The sequence below is a fragment of the Saccharomyces mikatae genome (assembly GCF_947241705.1).
Source record: "Saccharomyces mikatae IFO 1815 strain IFO1815 genome assembly, chromosome: 14".
Lineage (NCBI taxonomy): Eukaryota > Fungi > Ascomycota > Saccharomycetes > Saccharomycetales > Saccharomycetaceae > Saccharomyces > Saccharomyces mikatae.
The window spans coordinates 190,091-205,780 of record NC_079269.1 but is presented as its reverse complement, the minus strand read 5'-3'; the positions used below and the strand labels follow the sequence as shown (position 1 = coordinate 205,780).

At 40.7% G+C, this 15,690-nt stretch overlaps 6 protein-coding genes across 6 annotated transcripts; 2 read left to right on the top strand and 4 right to left on the bottom strand.

Moving 5' to 3' along the window:
• Positions 1-94: 94 nt before the first annotated feature.
• YTP1 (Ytp1p) lies at positions 95-1,474 on the bottom strand (the record flags this gene model as incomplete). The annotated part of the gene is made up of 1 exon (XM_056225161.1): positions 95-1,474. One exon carries the CDS (start codon positions 1,472-1,474, stop codon positions 95-97), a length of 1,380 nt encoding a protein of 459 aa, XP_056079007.1.
• A 305-nt stretch (positions 1,475-1,779) lies between these two features.
• Positions 1,780-4,224, bottom strand: KEX2 (kexin KEX2; the record flags this gene model as incomplete). Its single annotated transcript, XM_056225160.1, has 1 exon — positions 1,780-4,224. The coding sequence occupies one exon, from the start codon at positions 4,222-4,224 to the stop codon at positions 1,780-1,782; it is 2,445 nt and encodes an 814-aa protein (XP_056079006.1).
• Positions 4,225-4,747: 523 nt separating this feature from the next.
• Positions 4,748-6,112, bottom strand: LAP3 (bleomycin hydrolase; the record flags this gene model as incomplete). The annotated part of the gene is made up of 1 exon (XM_056225159.1): positions 4,748-6,112. One exon carries the CDS (start codon positions 6,110-6,112, stop codon positions 4,748-4,750), a length of 1,365 nt encoding a protein of 454 aa, XP_056079005.1.
• Positions 6,113-6,709: 597 nt separating this feature from the next.
• NAR1 (iron-sulfur cluster assembly protein NAR1) lies at positions 6,710-8,188 on the top strand (the record flags this gene model as incomplete). Its single annotated transcript, XM_056225158.1, has 1 exon — positions 6,710-8,188. The coding sequence occupies one exon, from the start codon at positions 6,710-6,712 to the stop codon at positions 8,186-8,188; it is 1,479 nt and encodes a 492-aa protein (XP_056079004.1).
• A 601-nt stretch (positions 8,189-8,789) lies between these two features.
• Positions 8,790-10,304, top strand: ZWF1 (glucose-6-phosphate dehydrogenase; the record flags this gene model as incomplete). The annotated part of the gene is made up of 1 exon (XM_056225157.1): positions 8,790-10,304. The coding sequence occupies one exon, from the start codon at positions 8,790-8,792 to the stop codon at positions 10,302-10,304; it is 1,515 nt and encodes a 504-aa protein (XP_056079003.1).
• Positions 10,305-10,647: 343 nt separating this feature from the next.
• On the bottom strand, positions 10,648-15,426 carry ATG2 (Atg2p; the record flags this gene model as incomplete). Its single annotated transcript, XM_056225156.1, has 1 exon — positions 10,648-15,426. One exon carries the CDS (start codon positions 15,424-15,426, stop codon positions 10,648-10,650), a length of 4,779 nt encoding a protein of 1,592 aa, XP_056079002.1.
• Positions 15,427-15,690: the final 264 nt, after the last annotated feature.

Sequence of the window (15,690 nt, the reverse complement as noted above, 5' to 3'; positions counted from 1 at the left end):
GGCATTTAAGAGAAGAGTAATATTATTACGGTGCCTTTGACAAAGTTTCTAGACAGAACCCTCAAGTTTTTGTATTTTATTGGTTGCACAATATTCAAACATTAAAGGAATGTGCATACATATCCACGTCATTGTCCGATATATTATTTAACTCAAGTCCGACGTTATTGTTTTCGTTTTGAAGGTCGTATGGCTTCGGAAGGAATCCTTGTTTTTCCTTTTCAATCAAGTATAGATAAAATTCCAAGCATGCAACCATCCAGAAGTAGACTAGAAATGCACCAGAAACGATAAGTAAAACATACGCACTATGGTCCCCACCCAGCCTCAATACTAGAATGAGCTGCTCTTCATTTGCACCCATAAACAGGAGACCTGAGCATACTAGGCAAAAAGGGGCGAGGTATTGAAATGAATGTATCTTTTCTAGTGTTCTTTTGTCTTTTAGCAGAAAAGATATCTCGATGATTCTTAAGGCACCTCCACACATCAAAACCAACCCAAACATGTTGTGCACTTTTGTACTAATTATTAAATGCTGAGCGTGTTCAGACATGGCCCAGCCGGTGAAAATAATGATTAAACTAGGCACAAATGTTCGTCTACCATTTCTAGAAAGGAAAATCCCCAGTATACCACCGGCCCACCAGATAATTCCCATAAATGTATGTTGGTAATCATGAACACTCCATCCTTCACGTCCCCATCTATGTTCCGTAAAGGTATTCACAACGCCCCATACGCACATTACCCAACTGTCCACATAATCCTGAGAGTATGAAGTTTGATCACTGCGAATCCATGGCACGACCAAAACAAACACATAAATGAACCCGTATAGTACAAACGCGGATCCCATGATACCATGGGCGATGCACTGCCCTGTATGTGTCTCTCTACAGAATCCAAAGAGCGCAACTGGTGCTAAGCAAACTTTAATCCAACCCGTAAGAACAGTTAAAAAGGATAAACCGCGATGAACGTATGACAGTGTTTTCTCACCTGTATTTGATGTGAACGTTTGCAATCTCTTGCTCCTGACTAAGAAGCCAGTTCCTCCCGCTAATCCTCCAAAGAATACAGATATCCAGGTAAGTCCCGCCAAAAACCATGCAGTTCCCCTTGAAGTTCTGTTTTCAACCCCGTTGTTGTCTTGAAATCTAAATACAGCAGCTTCCAAGAAGGCATAGGAAGCACAAATACATTGTAAAAACGTGGCAGAATATATCTTTCCGGCAAACGAGAGGCATGTGACCACAGATGGTAAAAGCAACAGAAATCCTAGCGTGCAGAGCCAGTGAAAAGATTTTGATCCAGCGTTCACAATTTCCGGCCTAGTGTACTCAGAAGTATCATCCATTCCCATGTCGTTTTCCATATCACCGTAAACTTTATCGATGAAAAAACATGCCAGTAAACATATGCTTATAATTTTGGAGAACCCATGGATCGTTTTCGTGTTAGGTTTTGTCATTCCTTCCAAGTAGATGAGGTTTATTGGAGGCACTTTCTAGTGTTGCTAGCTCTCTAGAAGTCATTTTGACTTTAAGTTTGCATTAATTAGACCCTCCCTCCCCTTTACGTTTTGGTATATCGGTTCGGACTTTTTCAGTTAATTTCGCGGGTGCAAATAACGCGGTATGAAGTACTATGATGATATTAAGAACAGTGGGAATGGGATATTAATTTTGCTTAAATAACATATAAACATATAGGTAGTAAAACATTCTATAAGATAATAATGCTGTTTTGTTAGCTTGAAGCTTTGTGTACAGAAAGTCATGACTGTCTGGAAGACAAAGGCACTCCAGGCTGTAATTCTTGTACTCCATTGGAAACAGTCTTTCCGCTACTGTCGTTTGGAGGCTCTTGAATTATAGGGTCATTGAAGGGGTTCTCATTTGTTAACACGTTATCGATTGTGTGTTCGGTATCGCCGTTATCTGATGAAGATAAACTTGCAAGATGATCTTCATCTGATAAGTCAAAATCAAAGTCTTCGACTTCCCCAGGTTCCGCAATTCCAGAAGTGCCGTTATCTAAAGTGGAATCGTATTCAGAGTCAGTATCAATAATGTCAAATTCATAAGTTTCTGCTCTTGACCTCCTGATTCTTCTTCTTGATTTCATAAAAAACATGAAGTATAATACCAAAAATAGGGCACCGATCAAAAAAATGGTTAAAAAATAATGCATTGCTTGCCTTGGTGAAGAAAGTTTTTTAGGAGTGTTTGGATCAGATTCAGGGTCAGTCATAGCACTAGTAGTTTGGACGGTGGCAGAGGATCTTACACCAGGTGACGTAGAGGAAATAGAAGTCATGCTATCGGAAACGGAAGTTGTACTGGTAAACGGTTGTAATACAGCCCCCTCTGAGTTAGTTGGTTCCGCCTCCTCTTTGTCGTTTCCAAAGACAAAACTTTCTGTTTTAGACGGGTCAATGGATTCCCCAAAAAACTTCAACCTCCAACTGTGGAAATCAATACTGTTTCCATTTTCTGTTGTTCTAACCTTTATTTTCCAATCACCTACGCCGCTTTCACCCCAATGCGCTACAGACATGAATGTCCAGTCTCTGAATCCATCTGACGACAAATCTCTTGGTCTCACAACTCCAAGATTTGAGACTATCCCCGCCGGTGAAATTAGGTCTATGGTAGTGGTTCCTCTAATTTTTGTGTCAATATCTACTGTTACTGTGACATGTTCAATTCTCTTAAAGTTGGCGCCTTTGAGACTTTTCTCTGATATGTTTATAACAGATTCTAAGATCTCGTCTGTAGAGTTCGTGGACTGGGAAACATATGATGTTGGCAAGTAAAACCATGTTTGCGGATTAACATTCTCCCAGGTCTTAGCCATTTCAATCAATTTATAGGCATCAATTTTACCAAAGCCGTAACGATGAGAGTATTTCTTCCCCATAGCACTATCTTTCCAATCTCCATCAGTATTCTTTTCTAATGCTACGGCAGATAAAATTGATAAATACTGCACGTCTCTCCAAGTCAGGCTTGGATTTGCTTCTAACAGCAAAGTGTAAACACCAGCTGCCAATGGAGCAGCTGCAGATGTTCCACCATGGCTATTACTGCATCTACCATTAATGTCACTTGAATGAATATATTCTCCTGAGCCTGAAGAATATGTAACTGCCATGACAGCAGAACAACCCTCAGAATAAGGAGGGTGTAGATCTTTGTGATCGATAGCTCCAATAGTAATAGAATATATGGAATTAGTATAACCATCGTAATTACAGTTATCACCATGAGCGCCACCATTTCCACTGGCAAATACGTAGATTGCGCCCTTGGAATCTCTTCCCTCAGTAACACCCTTCACCAAAGCCTTCTTTACCAAGTCACTAGGTCCTTGTAAATGTCTTCCATCATCCGCTGGTCCCCATGAGCAGGAATAGATGTCATTTGTGTCCAAGCCATAAATCAATGAGGCAGCTTCATCTTCTGTAGTAAGTTCACCGGATAATATTCTTATTCCTGAGATTTTAGCATTATAGCCTACACCAATACCACAAAAATTGTTACCTTTTTTCGCAGCGATTTCACCTGCACACCTAGTACCATGATAGTCGTCTAACAATCTCGGTTTTGGCAAATTAGTGTTGTCGTTGAAATCCCATGAACCTTCCGCACAAAAATTATCCTTCAAGTCTTCATTTTCGTAATCAAGACCATCATCTACAATGGCAGCCACAACTCCAGCGCCTGTAATATTATTGTACCATACATCCAGAACGTTTATATCACTTCCGGGGAAACTTGGATTGACTAAATGCCACTGCCTTTCAAAAAGAGGATCATTTATGCTAAGTTTATCCTCAGCTTCTTTTACTGGCAACAAGCTCGAGTCCGTTGGTGGGGCGGGTACAGGCAGCCTCTTAAACAAGTCATTACGCGGAGATAAATCATGAACTGATAATATGTGGTCGTTATAGCTGTATTGTATTTCTTTTAGTGAAGATCTCTTTCCCAACTGCAGCAATTTTTTGGAAAAAACGTAATGGTTGGGCAGTCCTCGAACGTCATGTTCATATTGCCAATTTGGGTGCATCTCTTCCAAGCGGGACAACGTCTCATTGCTCTCTACAGCAAAATACTGTCGCAATGTATGGTCCTTTAATGGAATTTGTTGTGATAGTACAAAAATGTGTGTTGAAAGGGCCCACCAAAGGCATAGAATAATATATTTCCTCACCTTCATTAGAGTATGGGTTTGTAGGTTATAGTCGTGTTATGACGCTGAAAGACAATTACTAATCTTATCTAATCCTAGTTTGGTAGCCAAATGAATGAAATATGTAATTAAAACAGCTTTTTCTTTTGCAGAACGGGAATTTTAAGTCAGGAAAGAGAACAGGCCAATGACAGAATCGTGCATATGAAACGAGAGAAAAAACGCGTACAGCAAATATAGAAGATCTTGCTTGCTTTTGGAAAATTGGATAAGCTTCAATATTGATCTGTTCCCGGATGCAAAAACTGGTCTATTTTCGTCAAGTTATGAGCTATACTATATGATTAGTTGATCTTTTTTATGTCGTCTTTTTTACCTTTCCTTTTTTTTTCCATTTATCATTTTTTTGAAACGCAAAAAATGACCCTCATTAGCTACATGAAACGATACACGTTGTCCATTTCTTTTTGCTTTATATAAATATAGATAAATATATATATATAAAAGATGATCAAGACGTGTACATTTACATAAGCATCAGTAAGATCGTTTATTTGGCCAAAGCACCCATTGGATCCCAGATGGGCAAGATAATGGGTTCTTCTTTACCCGAGGTAAATTTCAAAGCTAATTCTTCAGGCAATTCGTTGATATCAACTACAATTTGAAAACAGTATTCCTCGAAATATTCTTGACTCATCACGTATAATCCATCTTTACCAGAGTCTTTGCCCCAGGAATTTTCAACACGGTAACGAATTGGCAAGTTAGAGGTTTCATCAACGTGACAACCAGTGATCAACATTGCATGAGTCATCAAACTTTCATGGTACTTTATACGCGATGCCTTTCGCTGAGATAAGTTGTAGCCGATGGCAGGATAATTCCACAGTTCGATATCCATGACACCAGTTTTCTTGTCCATAAATTTTGGAGTGTGGGATCCGAAAAAGACGGCCTTGTTACTTTGTAATCTCTTGACGACCAACTTGGACAGTGTTTCATTATCAACATTCAAATAAATGACAGCGTCACCACCAAGGACATTACCTAAACGATCGATCTTAATTAGCTTACCGTATGGGTGTCTTGGATCGTTGATTAATGAAACTGGCAAGGAAACGTCCAGTTTTGCATATTTGGAGGCAAACTCCAATGGAGTCGATTTGATAGTGTGAATTTTCTTGTCTTTGTCGACATATTCCCACGTGAATTGTTCGTTGGGATGCACTGGTGGTAAGTCCATGAACAACGACATCAATCTAAAGATTTCTCTTTGCATTTGCTCTCTCATAGCGATAATTTTGGGATCGTCTGCAGAACACTCCTTCAAGGCTGTTCTTAGAGTTTCAGCAAATTCTCTTAACTTAGTAGTCAACAAAGAGTTCCATTTTCTGGAAGCAGTAGTAGAATAGGGCAAATCCCCGTATAAGTCCTTGGGGATAAGGCCGTACTTCTTGACCAAGTTCAAAAACATGCTATACTGGCCACCATCTTCGGTTGGAGACGTCAACAAATATTGCACTAGACGTGAATCAACATCCTGATCAGCAGAGGAGACGATCTGGTCCAGGAAATAGTTGGCCTTCTCCAGTTTATCGTAAAAAAACAAGTAAGCCTGGGATAGTTCGAATTCTTTCAAGTTTAATTCAGAAAGGACGTTCAAACGTAACTGATTGGTAGCAGCAAACAGCCAACATCTCCCAGAGCTTCTTTGGTTGGTAACTGGGGTAGAATCAGTGGAGACAACAGTGTTAAAGACTCTGGTGTCTTGTTTTTGAAGTCTAGTTTTGTTCAGCAACACATCATCGGCATTACAGTTCTTGAGAACGGTAGTAGCCAATTGATGGCTCAAATCAGACTGGAAATCTTTATTCCAAGAGTTGATTTTGCTGATATCGATGGAAGAAGACATTCTTTTCAATATGGCTTGAGGTGCTCGTAAAATGTGGCTTCTAACAGTCCTGAGATACAAGTACCGAGAAAAGGACGTGTGAAGCATGTAACAAAAGAACAAGGTCTATTTATCGACTATTTATGGGTGCCAGTCTGCGACACGTCAACCAGCCTTATCAATTGACTGGCACATGCAACCCTATTGAGTAAGAGGGCAGGAGACAATTTCTGGTGAGCGGGAGAAAAAAAGGATGTACCACACACACTACCCGGCGGGTGTGTGCTTGTTTGACACATAACAAAGCAAAATATGTGTCATAACAGATAGAGCGATTGTTGTTACCTTCTCTAACCAGCGTTAAATATACAGCATGTCCTCAGGGAAGCAGGGAAACGGCCTGCCTACTTCTAATCCATACCGCTTTCCTTTTATGTATATTTTCTTCTTTCCTGGTTGGCTATATCTTAGTTTCTTTTTCACCACTTTTTCCTACTCATCGCATGAAAAAAAAATCGGATAAGAGTACTATGATGATTACTAAGAAACTGTCTATACAGGTAAAATACAAAAGTGGGAGCTTTTCTATTTGCAGTCAAGATAAGCCCAAGAGAAAGCATGAGTGCCTTATTATCGGAAGCAGACCTCAACGATTTCATTAGTCCTGCCCTTGCGTGTGTGAAACCTACGCAGGTGAGTGGGGCCAAGAAAGAAAACACTAACGCGGACGGCGAATACGAAGTGAGCACGGACCCTGACCAACTAGAGAAGGTCTCTATCACGCTATCAGACTGCCTCGCGTGTTCTGGCTGCATAACGTCTAGTGAGGAAATTTTACTGAGCAGCCAAAGCCACTCGGTGTTCCTGAAAAACTGGGGGGAGCTTTCACAACAGCAAGACAAGTTTCTCGTCGTGAGCGTTTCACCCCAATGTAGACTGTCTCTTGCGCAGTACTATGGCTTGACTTTGGAGGCGGCCGATTTGTGCTTGATGAATTTCTTCCAAACGCAGTTCCGATGCAAGTACATGGTTGGCACGGAGATGGGCAGAATCGTTTCGATTAACAAGACCGTAGAGAAGATAATTGCGCATAAAAACCAAGCCCAACCTCAAACCCAAGACCCCCGTGCAGACCGCAAGCCTCTGTTGTCTGCAGTGTGTCCCGGCTTCCTTATATATACGGAGAAGACAAAGCCGCAATTGGCGCCTATGCTTCTCAACGTCAAGTCGCCCCAGCAGATAACGGGCTCGCTCATCAAAAACACCTTCAAGAATCTCGCTATCCCACCTGACACCTTCTACCACCTGTCCCTAATGCCTTGTTTCGACAAGAAGTTGGAAGCCTCCAGGCCGGAGTCGCTTGACGACGGCATCGACTGCGTCATCACGCCCCGCGAACTAGTCACCATGTTACAAGAATTGAAATTGGACTTCAAGTCCTTTGTTACTGAAGACACAAGTCTATATGCGCGCCTATCGCCGCCAGGATGGGACCCTCAAGTCCACTGGGCGTCGAATCTAGGCGGCACCTGTGGTGGCTATGCCTACCAGTACGTAGCAGCTGTCCAGAGATTACACCCGGGAAGTCAGATTACTGTCCTAGAGGGCAAAAATAGCGACATTGTCGAGTACCGATTACAACACTCTGACGACATAATAGCCGCCGCTAGCGAGCTCTCCGGTTTTAGAAACATTCAAAACCTGGTGCGCAAACTGACCTCGGGCGCCGGCTCCGAGCGCAAGAGGAACATCACCGCTCTGCGGAAAAGACGAACGGGCCCTAGTGCAAACTCACGAAAGATGGCGGCCGCAACGGCCGACCCATTCCACTCTGACTACATCGAGGTGAACGCCTGCCCGGGTGCGTGCATGAACGGTGGTGGTCTACTCAACGGTGAGCAAAACAGTCTGAAGCGGAAGCAGTTGGTTCAGACCTTAAATAACCGCCATGGACAGGAGCTTGCAATGGTGGACCCACTGGCTCTGGGACCCAAGTTAGAGGAAGCGGCAGTTCGCCCGCTTTCAATAGAGTACGTCTTTGCGCCTGTCAAGCAAGCCACCGAGAAGGATCTTGTCTCTGTTGGCAGTACCTGGTAAGCGGGCATACTGTGTAGTCGCGCCCGCGTACATAAGCGTGAAGTTACCCACAAACTGTGTAAATATCATTACATACCAAGAATACTAATAATAGTAATAGTAATAATCATAATCATAATCATAAAGAAATAGCGGAAAAAACTACAAAAAACGCATAAACGCATACGCCGGCGGTCTTACGCGGAGATACGAACTACGAACTATCTACGGTGCTAAAAGCCCGGTTTCGGCGCGGCCGGAGAGAGAAAGGAAAAGAGGTGGAAGAAAAAAATGACTAAGAAAAAAAAATTGAAATATTATTAATGTGGGATTTTCGTTTCTCGTCTTACAGGTGTGGTGGCCCCTTTTCTAAGGGTGGCGAATTCTTCAATGTACGGAAAACTCGCCAAGCCCATCCCATATATAAGCAAACTGTGGGTTCATCTATATACAGAGTAATAATATAATAAGTGGCTCTCTCCTACCCCTCTCTCCCTTTTCCTCCACGCCCCACTCCTTCTCCCCCACCCCTTTCTCTCTCTATATCTCTCTCTCTCTCTCCAATTGGCTGTTCAGACACAAAAAGTAAATCCAATAATAGTAATAGATAATACAAGGCAAGATGAGTGAAGGCCCTGTCAAGTTTGAAAAAAATACCGTCATATGTGTCTTTGGTGCGTCAGGTGATCTGGCTAAGAAAAAGACCTTTCCCGCTCTATTTGGGCTCTTCAGAGAGGGCTACCTTGATCCGTCTACTAAGATATTCGGTTACGCCCGGTCCAAATTGTCTATGGAGGACTTGAAGTCCCGTGTTCTGCCCCACTTGAAAAAACCTCACGGCGAAAGCGATGACGCTAAGATCGAACAATTCTTCAAGATGATCAGCTACATTGCGGGAAATTACGACACAGACGAGGGCTTCGACGAACTGAGAACGCAGGTCGAGAAATTCGAAAAAAGTGCGAACGTCGAAGTCCCACACCGTCTCTTCTACCTAGCCTTGCCTCCTAGCGTCTTCCTAACCGTGGCCAAGCAAATCAAGAGCCGTGTGTACGCCGAGAAGGGCATCACCCGTGTTATTGTAGAGAAGCCCTTTGGCCACGATCTGACCTCTGCCAGGGAGCTGCAGAAAAACCTGGGACCCTTGTTTAAAGAAGAAGAGTTGTACAGAATCGATCATTACCTGGGTAAAGAGCTGGTCAAGAATCTTCTGGTTTTGAGGTTCGGTAACCAGTTTTTGAATGCTTCTTGGAATAGAGACAACATCCAGAGCGTTCAGATTTCGTTCAAAGAGCGCTTCGGCACCGAGGGCCGTGGCGGCTATTTTGACTCCATAGGCATAATTAGAGACGTGATGCAGAACCATCTGTTACAAATTATGACTCTTTTGACCATGGAAAGACCGGTGTCTTTTGACCCGGAATCCATTCGTGACGAGAAAGTCAAGGTTCTGAAAGCCGTCGCACCCATCGACAAGGATGATGTCCTCTTGGGTCAATACGGCAAATCCGAGGACGGATCTAAGCCGGCTTACGTGGATGATGACACAGTTGACAAGGACTCTAAGTGTGTCACTTTCGCAGCAATGACTTTCAACATCGAAAATGAACGTTGGGAGGGCGTCCCCATCATGATGCGTGCTGGTAAGGCTCTGAACGAGTCTAAAGTAGAAATCAGACTGCAGTACAAGGCGGTCGCTTCGGGCGTTTTCAAAGATATTCCAAATAACGAGCTGGTCATAAGAGTCCAGCCCGATGCTGCTGTGTACCTAAAGTTCAATGCTAAGACACCCGGCCTTTCAAATGCCACTCAAGTCACAGATCTGAACCTAACCTACGCCAGCAGGTACCAGGACTTTTGGATTCCAGAGGCTTACGAAGTATTGATAAGAGACGCCCTGCTGGGCGATCATTCCAACTTTGTTAGAGACGATGAATTGGATATCAGCTGGGGCATATTCACCCCCTTGTTGAAGCACATAGAGCGTCCAGACGGTCCAAAACCAGAAATATACCCCTACGGATCAAGAGGTCCAAAGGGTTTGAAGAAATACATGGAAAAGCATAAGTACGTCATGCCCGAAAAGCACCCTTACGCTTGGCCCGTGACTAAACCAGAAGATACAAGGGATAAATAAAGACGAAAAGCAAGCTCGCTCAGGCATTGAGTAAGTTTTTGAAGTCCCGCTTCCATCTTGATGTTGTTTTTTGGCCTTATCGAAGGTGTCCCCTCTTTCTTTCTTTCTTTCTTTCTTCCCTCATCTTTCTGCTCCTTCCATACTTGTGTATGTATTTGTATACATTTGTAAGAATATATACATAAAAGAATATTTCTCAAAAGAATGTTTCTCATTTTTGTTTTTAACATTTAGGCATCGCATCACACAAGATATTTTGGCTCACTTTTTTTCGGCGACAGAAAAAGCAAGTTAAAATAATAAAGAATCACTAAAGAATTTATACCAAAAATGCCTACAAAAGTTACAAATCAGTCCTGTTGGATTTGTACTTATCGTTGATTTGCTCGTTATGAGTCTTGTCTACCTGGTTAGCTATTCCCTGCAAAGTCTTGGACACAGCCTCAGTAGCTCCAATTAATGGGCGAATTATTGCTACGGGCGCCGCTCTAGCAACATATACTGCCGCAGCACTGGGTCCTCCCCGTTTATCATCCTTTAGCTGCCCCTTTGCTCTCCATACAGCATCATAGGCAATATGCATATGCTTTTCTAGTGAACTATACGCCTCCTTTAATCCCGTGGGCAGGTCTAAGGGCTGATCAGCGTACAGGCTCACTATTGTGGGTTCATTGTGGTCACCCTGCGAAGACATATCGATGACCACCGCTGTAGGCTCATGATCTCTTATTCTTGAGTATTTGCTACCAACTAGCTGATCCTCCTCCATTATAGTATCCAAGTCTAATACAGTAGCAGCAGCAGCATCATCATCATTGGCGGAACCCATCTTCGATGCATCATACACTCTGCCGTTGGAACCAACGCCACCAAATAGTTCCTCAGTATTTTCCAATATTGCTTGAGTCCCTGATGTCAATTTAACTCCCAATTTAACGAAATCTCCAGTCGTTGTCTTCAAGAAGACATTACCACCTTTTTTTAAGCTTTTTCCCAAATTACCTTCTTGCTTGTATTCTGACATTAGAACTGTGACCAGAGTCTTTACCCCTGACCCAATCGCCATAAACGACCTCACAGGAGCCAGACCTTCTAAAACTCCAGGTAATTGCTTCTTGGTAATGTCTGGTGTCCAAATTGCTTTCAGTTTATCATTCAGTTCGTCAAATCCATTTAGCCCGTATAGCACCACACTTTTCAAAATAATCTTGGACCCATCGAGCGTAAAAAAATTCATCAGTTCTGAAGTTTGACCTGATCTTAAACCAGCATAATCAACTTTCTTTGGCTTATAATCTAATCTCAACTTGATAGGATTAGTACTAAATTTTTGAACAAATATGATGTCTGGATATTCATCAACTAATTCGAACCTCTTATCTTTGAATCCCAAAAATCTTATTAGAAACTCTAAAGTGTCTTGGTCTACGTGAAGACGTAAAGGTGCAATTTTCAATTGCATTACTAATTCTACTGCTTGCAAAAAGTCAATTGGTCGAAAAAATTCAAGATTCAGGAGAAACATCGGAGAATTATGTGGCCATGGTTCGTGCTTTAATAAAGTTACAAACTTATTCCATGTGGATGTGGGAACATTATCGATGATCTCAAACTCGTAAACAGAAACTACACACCTGTTCAAAACGTCCGTAGAATTATCTGATTCGGACTCATCAGGTTCATCCACTCGATAATTTTTTAAATTCACCTGCAGCTTACTTAGCTGAAGCAAAGCTTTATAGTGTTTAGAAGGTCGTAAATTAACTTTAGATACATCAGAGAAAGAATTCTGAACCCCCTGAATCTCACCATCTAGATTCTTTCTCAAATCAGTGACATTATTTTGATTGGCAGATATATAGATAGAGTCAAAAATGTTTGCCTCTGATTGTATTACATTCGATTTCAAACTGTTTTCTTCCAATTCACTGAGCTCTTTATCCAGCTTTTCCACAGTTTTGGCGATAAATTTCCGCGTGTATTTCCAATCGTATCCATCAAATAGCTTTACGATAACTTTTTCAACGTCTATAGTACCCCTTATATATATATTACCTTCTTGCTCTTTTGGAGTCATTACGAGATTGTCTTCTTCTTTAGGTTGTACAAAATCTAGGTAACTTTCATGAGGAAGTATAATGCTTCCTGTAACAGTTCCAGAGGAAGAATCCATTTCATGCGAACCCTGAGAAGAGAGTTTACTCGGGGTGCTATTATTGAGTCCGTGAGTATTATCAAGAAAACTGTCTACCAAGTGCACCGAATCGTAATCATTTTGATTGTTGTGTTCAAATATGACGGCAGAATTGAAAAGATCACAATCAATATCTTTAAACACATCTACAGGATTCTTCAACTCTGTTCTAAATTTCTTTTCATCAGGGAAAGTTTGCGGATATTTTAAATCAATACAAAGCTGACAAAAGGTTTGAAAAGAATCTGCACACAATGAAAGACCAATTTGATCTATTTTACAGTCCAACAAAAGTGTGTCATTGGATTTGTTTATCAAAAAGTTCAAAGTATCTATTTTACCGATTGCAGAGAAACCTTGGTTAGCATAAAAACTTATCAAACTTGGCCAATTCTTATCTTTCTGAACTTTGAAATTTGCGTAGTCATCTATCAGGAAAAGTGTATTGACCTTTGAAAGAATTTTTGCTTGTGGAATAAATGAATTTCCACCGGTTGTTAGGCTGTCGAGTACAATAACCATTACACTATTTAATCTGAAAGGATGTAGGATTAGAGAGCAGTCTAGACATTTAAATTCCCAGGGAAATCCCGAAGTAGATGGCTCTTTACTAGGCTTTTCTACCACAGTTGCATCTTTTGAATTGAGATTATCCAGGTCAGTGTTTTGTTTCAAAATTTCCAACCACCTTGCGTAATAATGTATACGAGTGTTATTGAGAACAACTTTCAGCTTCCCGTTTGTTCTTCTACGAATATACAATACAGGTTCATCAACACCTTTATTCAAAACAACCGACATAATTTCTTGCGGCTTTAACAGTGACGGTGCTTTTCTTTCTACTAATAGGTTTTTTGCAAAATATACAATTTGAGAGTCATCTGTAATTGCAAAGAAGTTATTGGACATTAACGCCTCCACAAAACCAAACTGAAGTCCTATGATTTCTGATAGTTTCAATTTCATGGAATCTATCTGAAGAGAAAAGTTAGCGGATGTACTCTGTTTGTAAACGAACCTAGAAGAATTGAGTACTCTGACACTTCTTTGCAAATATGAACCCCTTTTACATTTGGTCTTACTTGAGAATTCAGCGTTCTTTGCATCCGTGAGAAGTTCTCCAATTGCAGAAAGGTCTTTCGCCAATTGTATTATTCCCGTATACTCATCTTGTAATATCACCTCTTTGACGGTGGCGTGAACTGAACTGTAAATCAAAGCTTCTTTTAGAGTATCATCATATGAACCCAATTCCAAACGGGATTGAGAATTCGAAAGTTTAATACTTGAAATGGTCAACACTTTTGTGCATCTAGAAGGAAACTTTTTGAAAACTTCTAACAATTCAATATAGAACTCACGATTAGAATTGTAAATGAGAGGCGAAATCTGGAACCATAATAAATAAAATGAGAGTTTAATCGATAAATTCAATGATTTGGAAGTAAATTTTATGCTTCTTGCAGTATTTGAAGTTATTTTCGGTAGTATTCTTTTCGATTTACTGCGATAAATGGACATACATTGTGAAATGAATTGACAAATTTTAACAAAATGACCAATGCATTTATCATTAATAACAATCTCCAATTCGTCATTAATTCTTAATTCGATACCATGATGGGTTTGTTCTCCTATAAATAATGGTTTAGTTTTGTGACTAATTGTCAATGAATCAGAATTGGAATAGAAGGAACCTAAGGAAAAAGCCAATAAATTGTTTTTCTTTTGCTCCACTTCCAACCTCTTCAAAATTATCGTCGTTTCTTCAGCTAATTTCAAATACACACATTTAATATCAATAGAAGCAAGAGCAAAAGGTTCCTCTGTGTCGTTTGAAGGACTTGGGGAGTCCTGACAGACAAGGGCATCATTTTTATCCAAAAGGGAAATAATAATGTCTATAATATTTCTCACAATGGGACTTTTGATTTCGACCATTTTATGTATTGCTAAGTGAACGTCCTGTACATCTATGGCAATATCATACACTCTGAGGTCATTAACTGATGATAAGCCCTTAAAAGCCAAATTCAAATTATTAACTTCCACTATAGTTTCTTTGCACTTGTCATCATCTTGTTGTATATGGGAAAATTTGGACTCATCATCGTCTTCAGTTGATTGTTCTTCCATGGCACTCATATAAAGTGAAGTGGCTTCCATGTTTGATAAATAAACACTTTGTGAGAGATCATCATTATTGGAAAAGTGCATGGAAGAGTTAGGTTCAGTCTGTTTCTGTATCAAAGAAACAGCGATATTTCCAATGTTTATATGCCGTAAATTACCATCCGACGTGGTAAGCTGTATGCTTTCTATGTGAGCCTCTACAACGCTTTCAGAGGGATTCCTATCATTCATTATGAAACGTATTGTGATATCCCTCAGAGCTATTTTCAATTTCGCTAGAGCTACATTAAGAGCCTTATTCCGCATATTTTGAAGAGTATATGTGCCATTTCCAGTTGATTTTAAAGGTTCGGTATTAGAGTTGAGCTCACTACTACTATCTGAAGAGCTGATATCATCCTCTTTATACCTATCATGTGTGGTCAAGGGATCATTAAATTGTAGCATAGAATTTGTAAGATCTTGAATGCTTTTAGCCAAAAAATCTGAGTGAAGTTCTTGTGGATTACTAGAATATAAAGGCGTTATGATAAAACTTAGCCCAGATCCATCGATCTCTACCCCACCAGAAACTGTCAGTTTTAAGACAAGCTCGCCAATCATACCTTCGTTTATTTGCATATTTTGAATGTTGAGATCATCAAGTGATAGATTCACATCATGAAAAGAGAAATGTGACTTGGAACCTATGGAAACGTCCAGGTTAGAAAGATCTACATTGGAAAACAGCGAAATCTGCTGAAGTACATAAAGCAGCAACCGCTTTTGTATATTTTGGGGTAGCCAAAATGCCATAGTGTCGAATCAAAAAAAAAAAAGGGTTTGTATTAGTTGCCTTGATTCTTGCTCCTCTCCCCGTTATCGAAATAGCAGTGAATACTTCACACGAATATTTGGTCGAAATAGAGCGATAGAAGTTGCAACAGAGGCGGAATGTTATACTCCTGTAACAGTGTATATAATAATAAGGGTGCGGTGTCTGCTCTTCTTTGTTCCTTGCATAATCATTATCGCGATTATTTCTCTTCGCCGCGCCAAAAAGAGAAAGACATCTCCGTC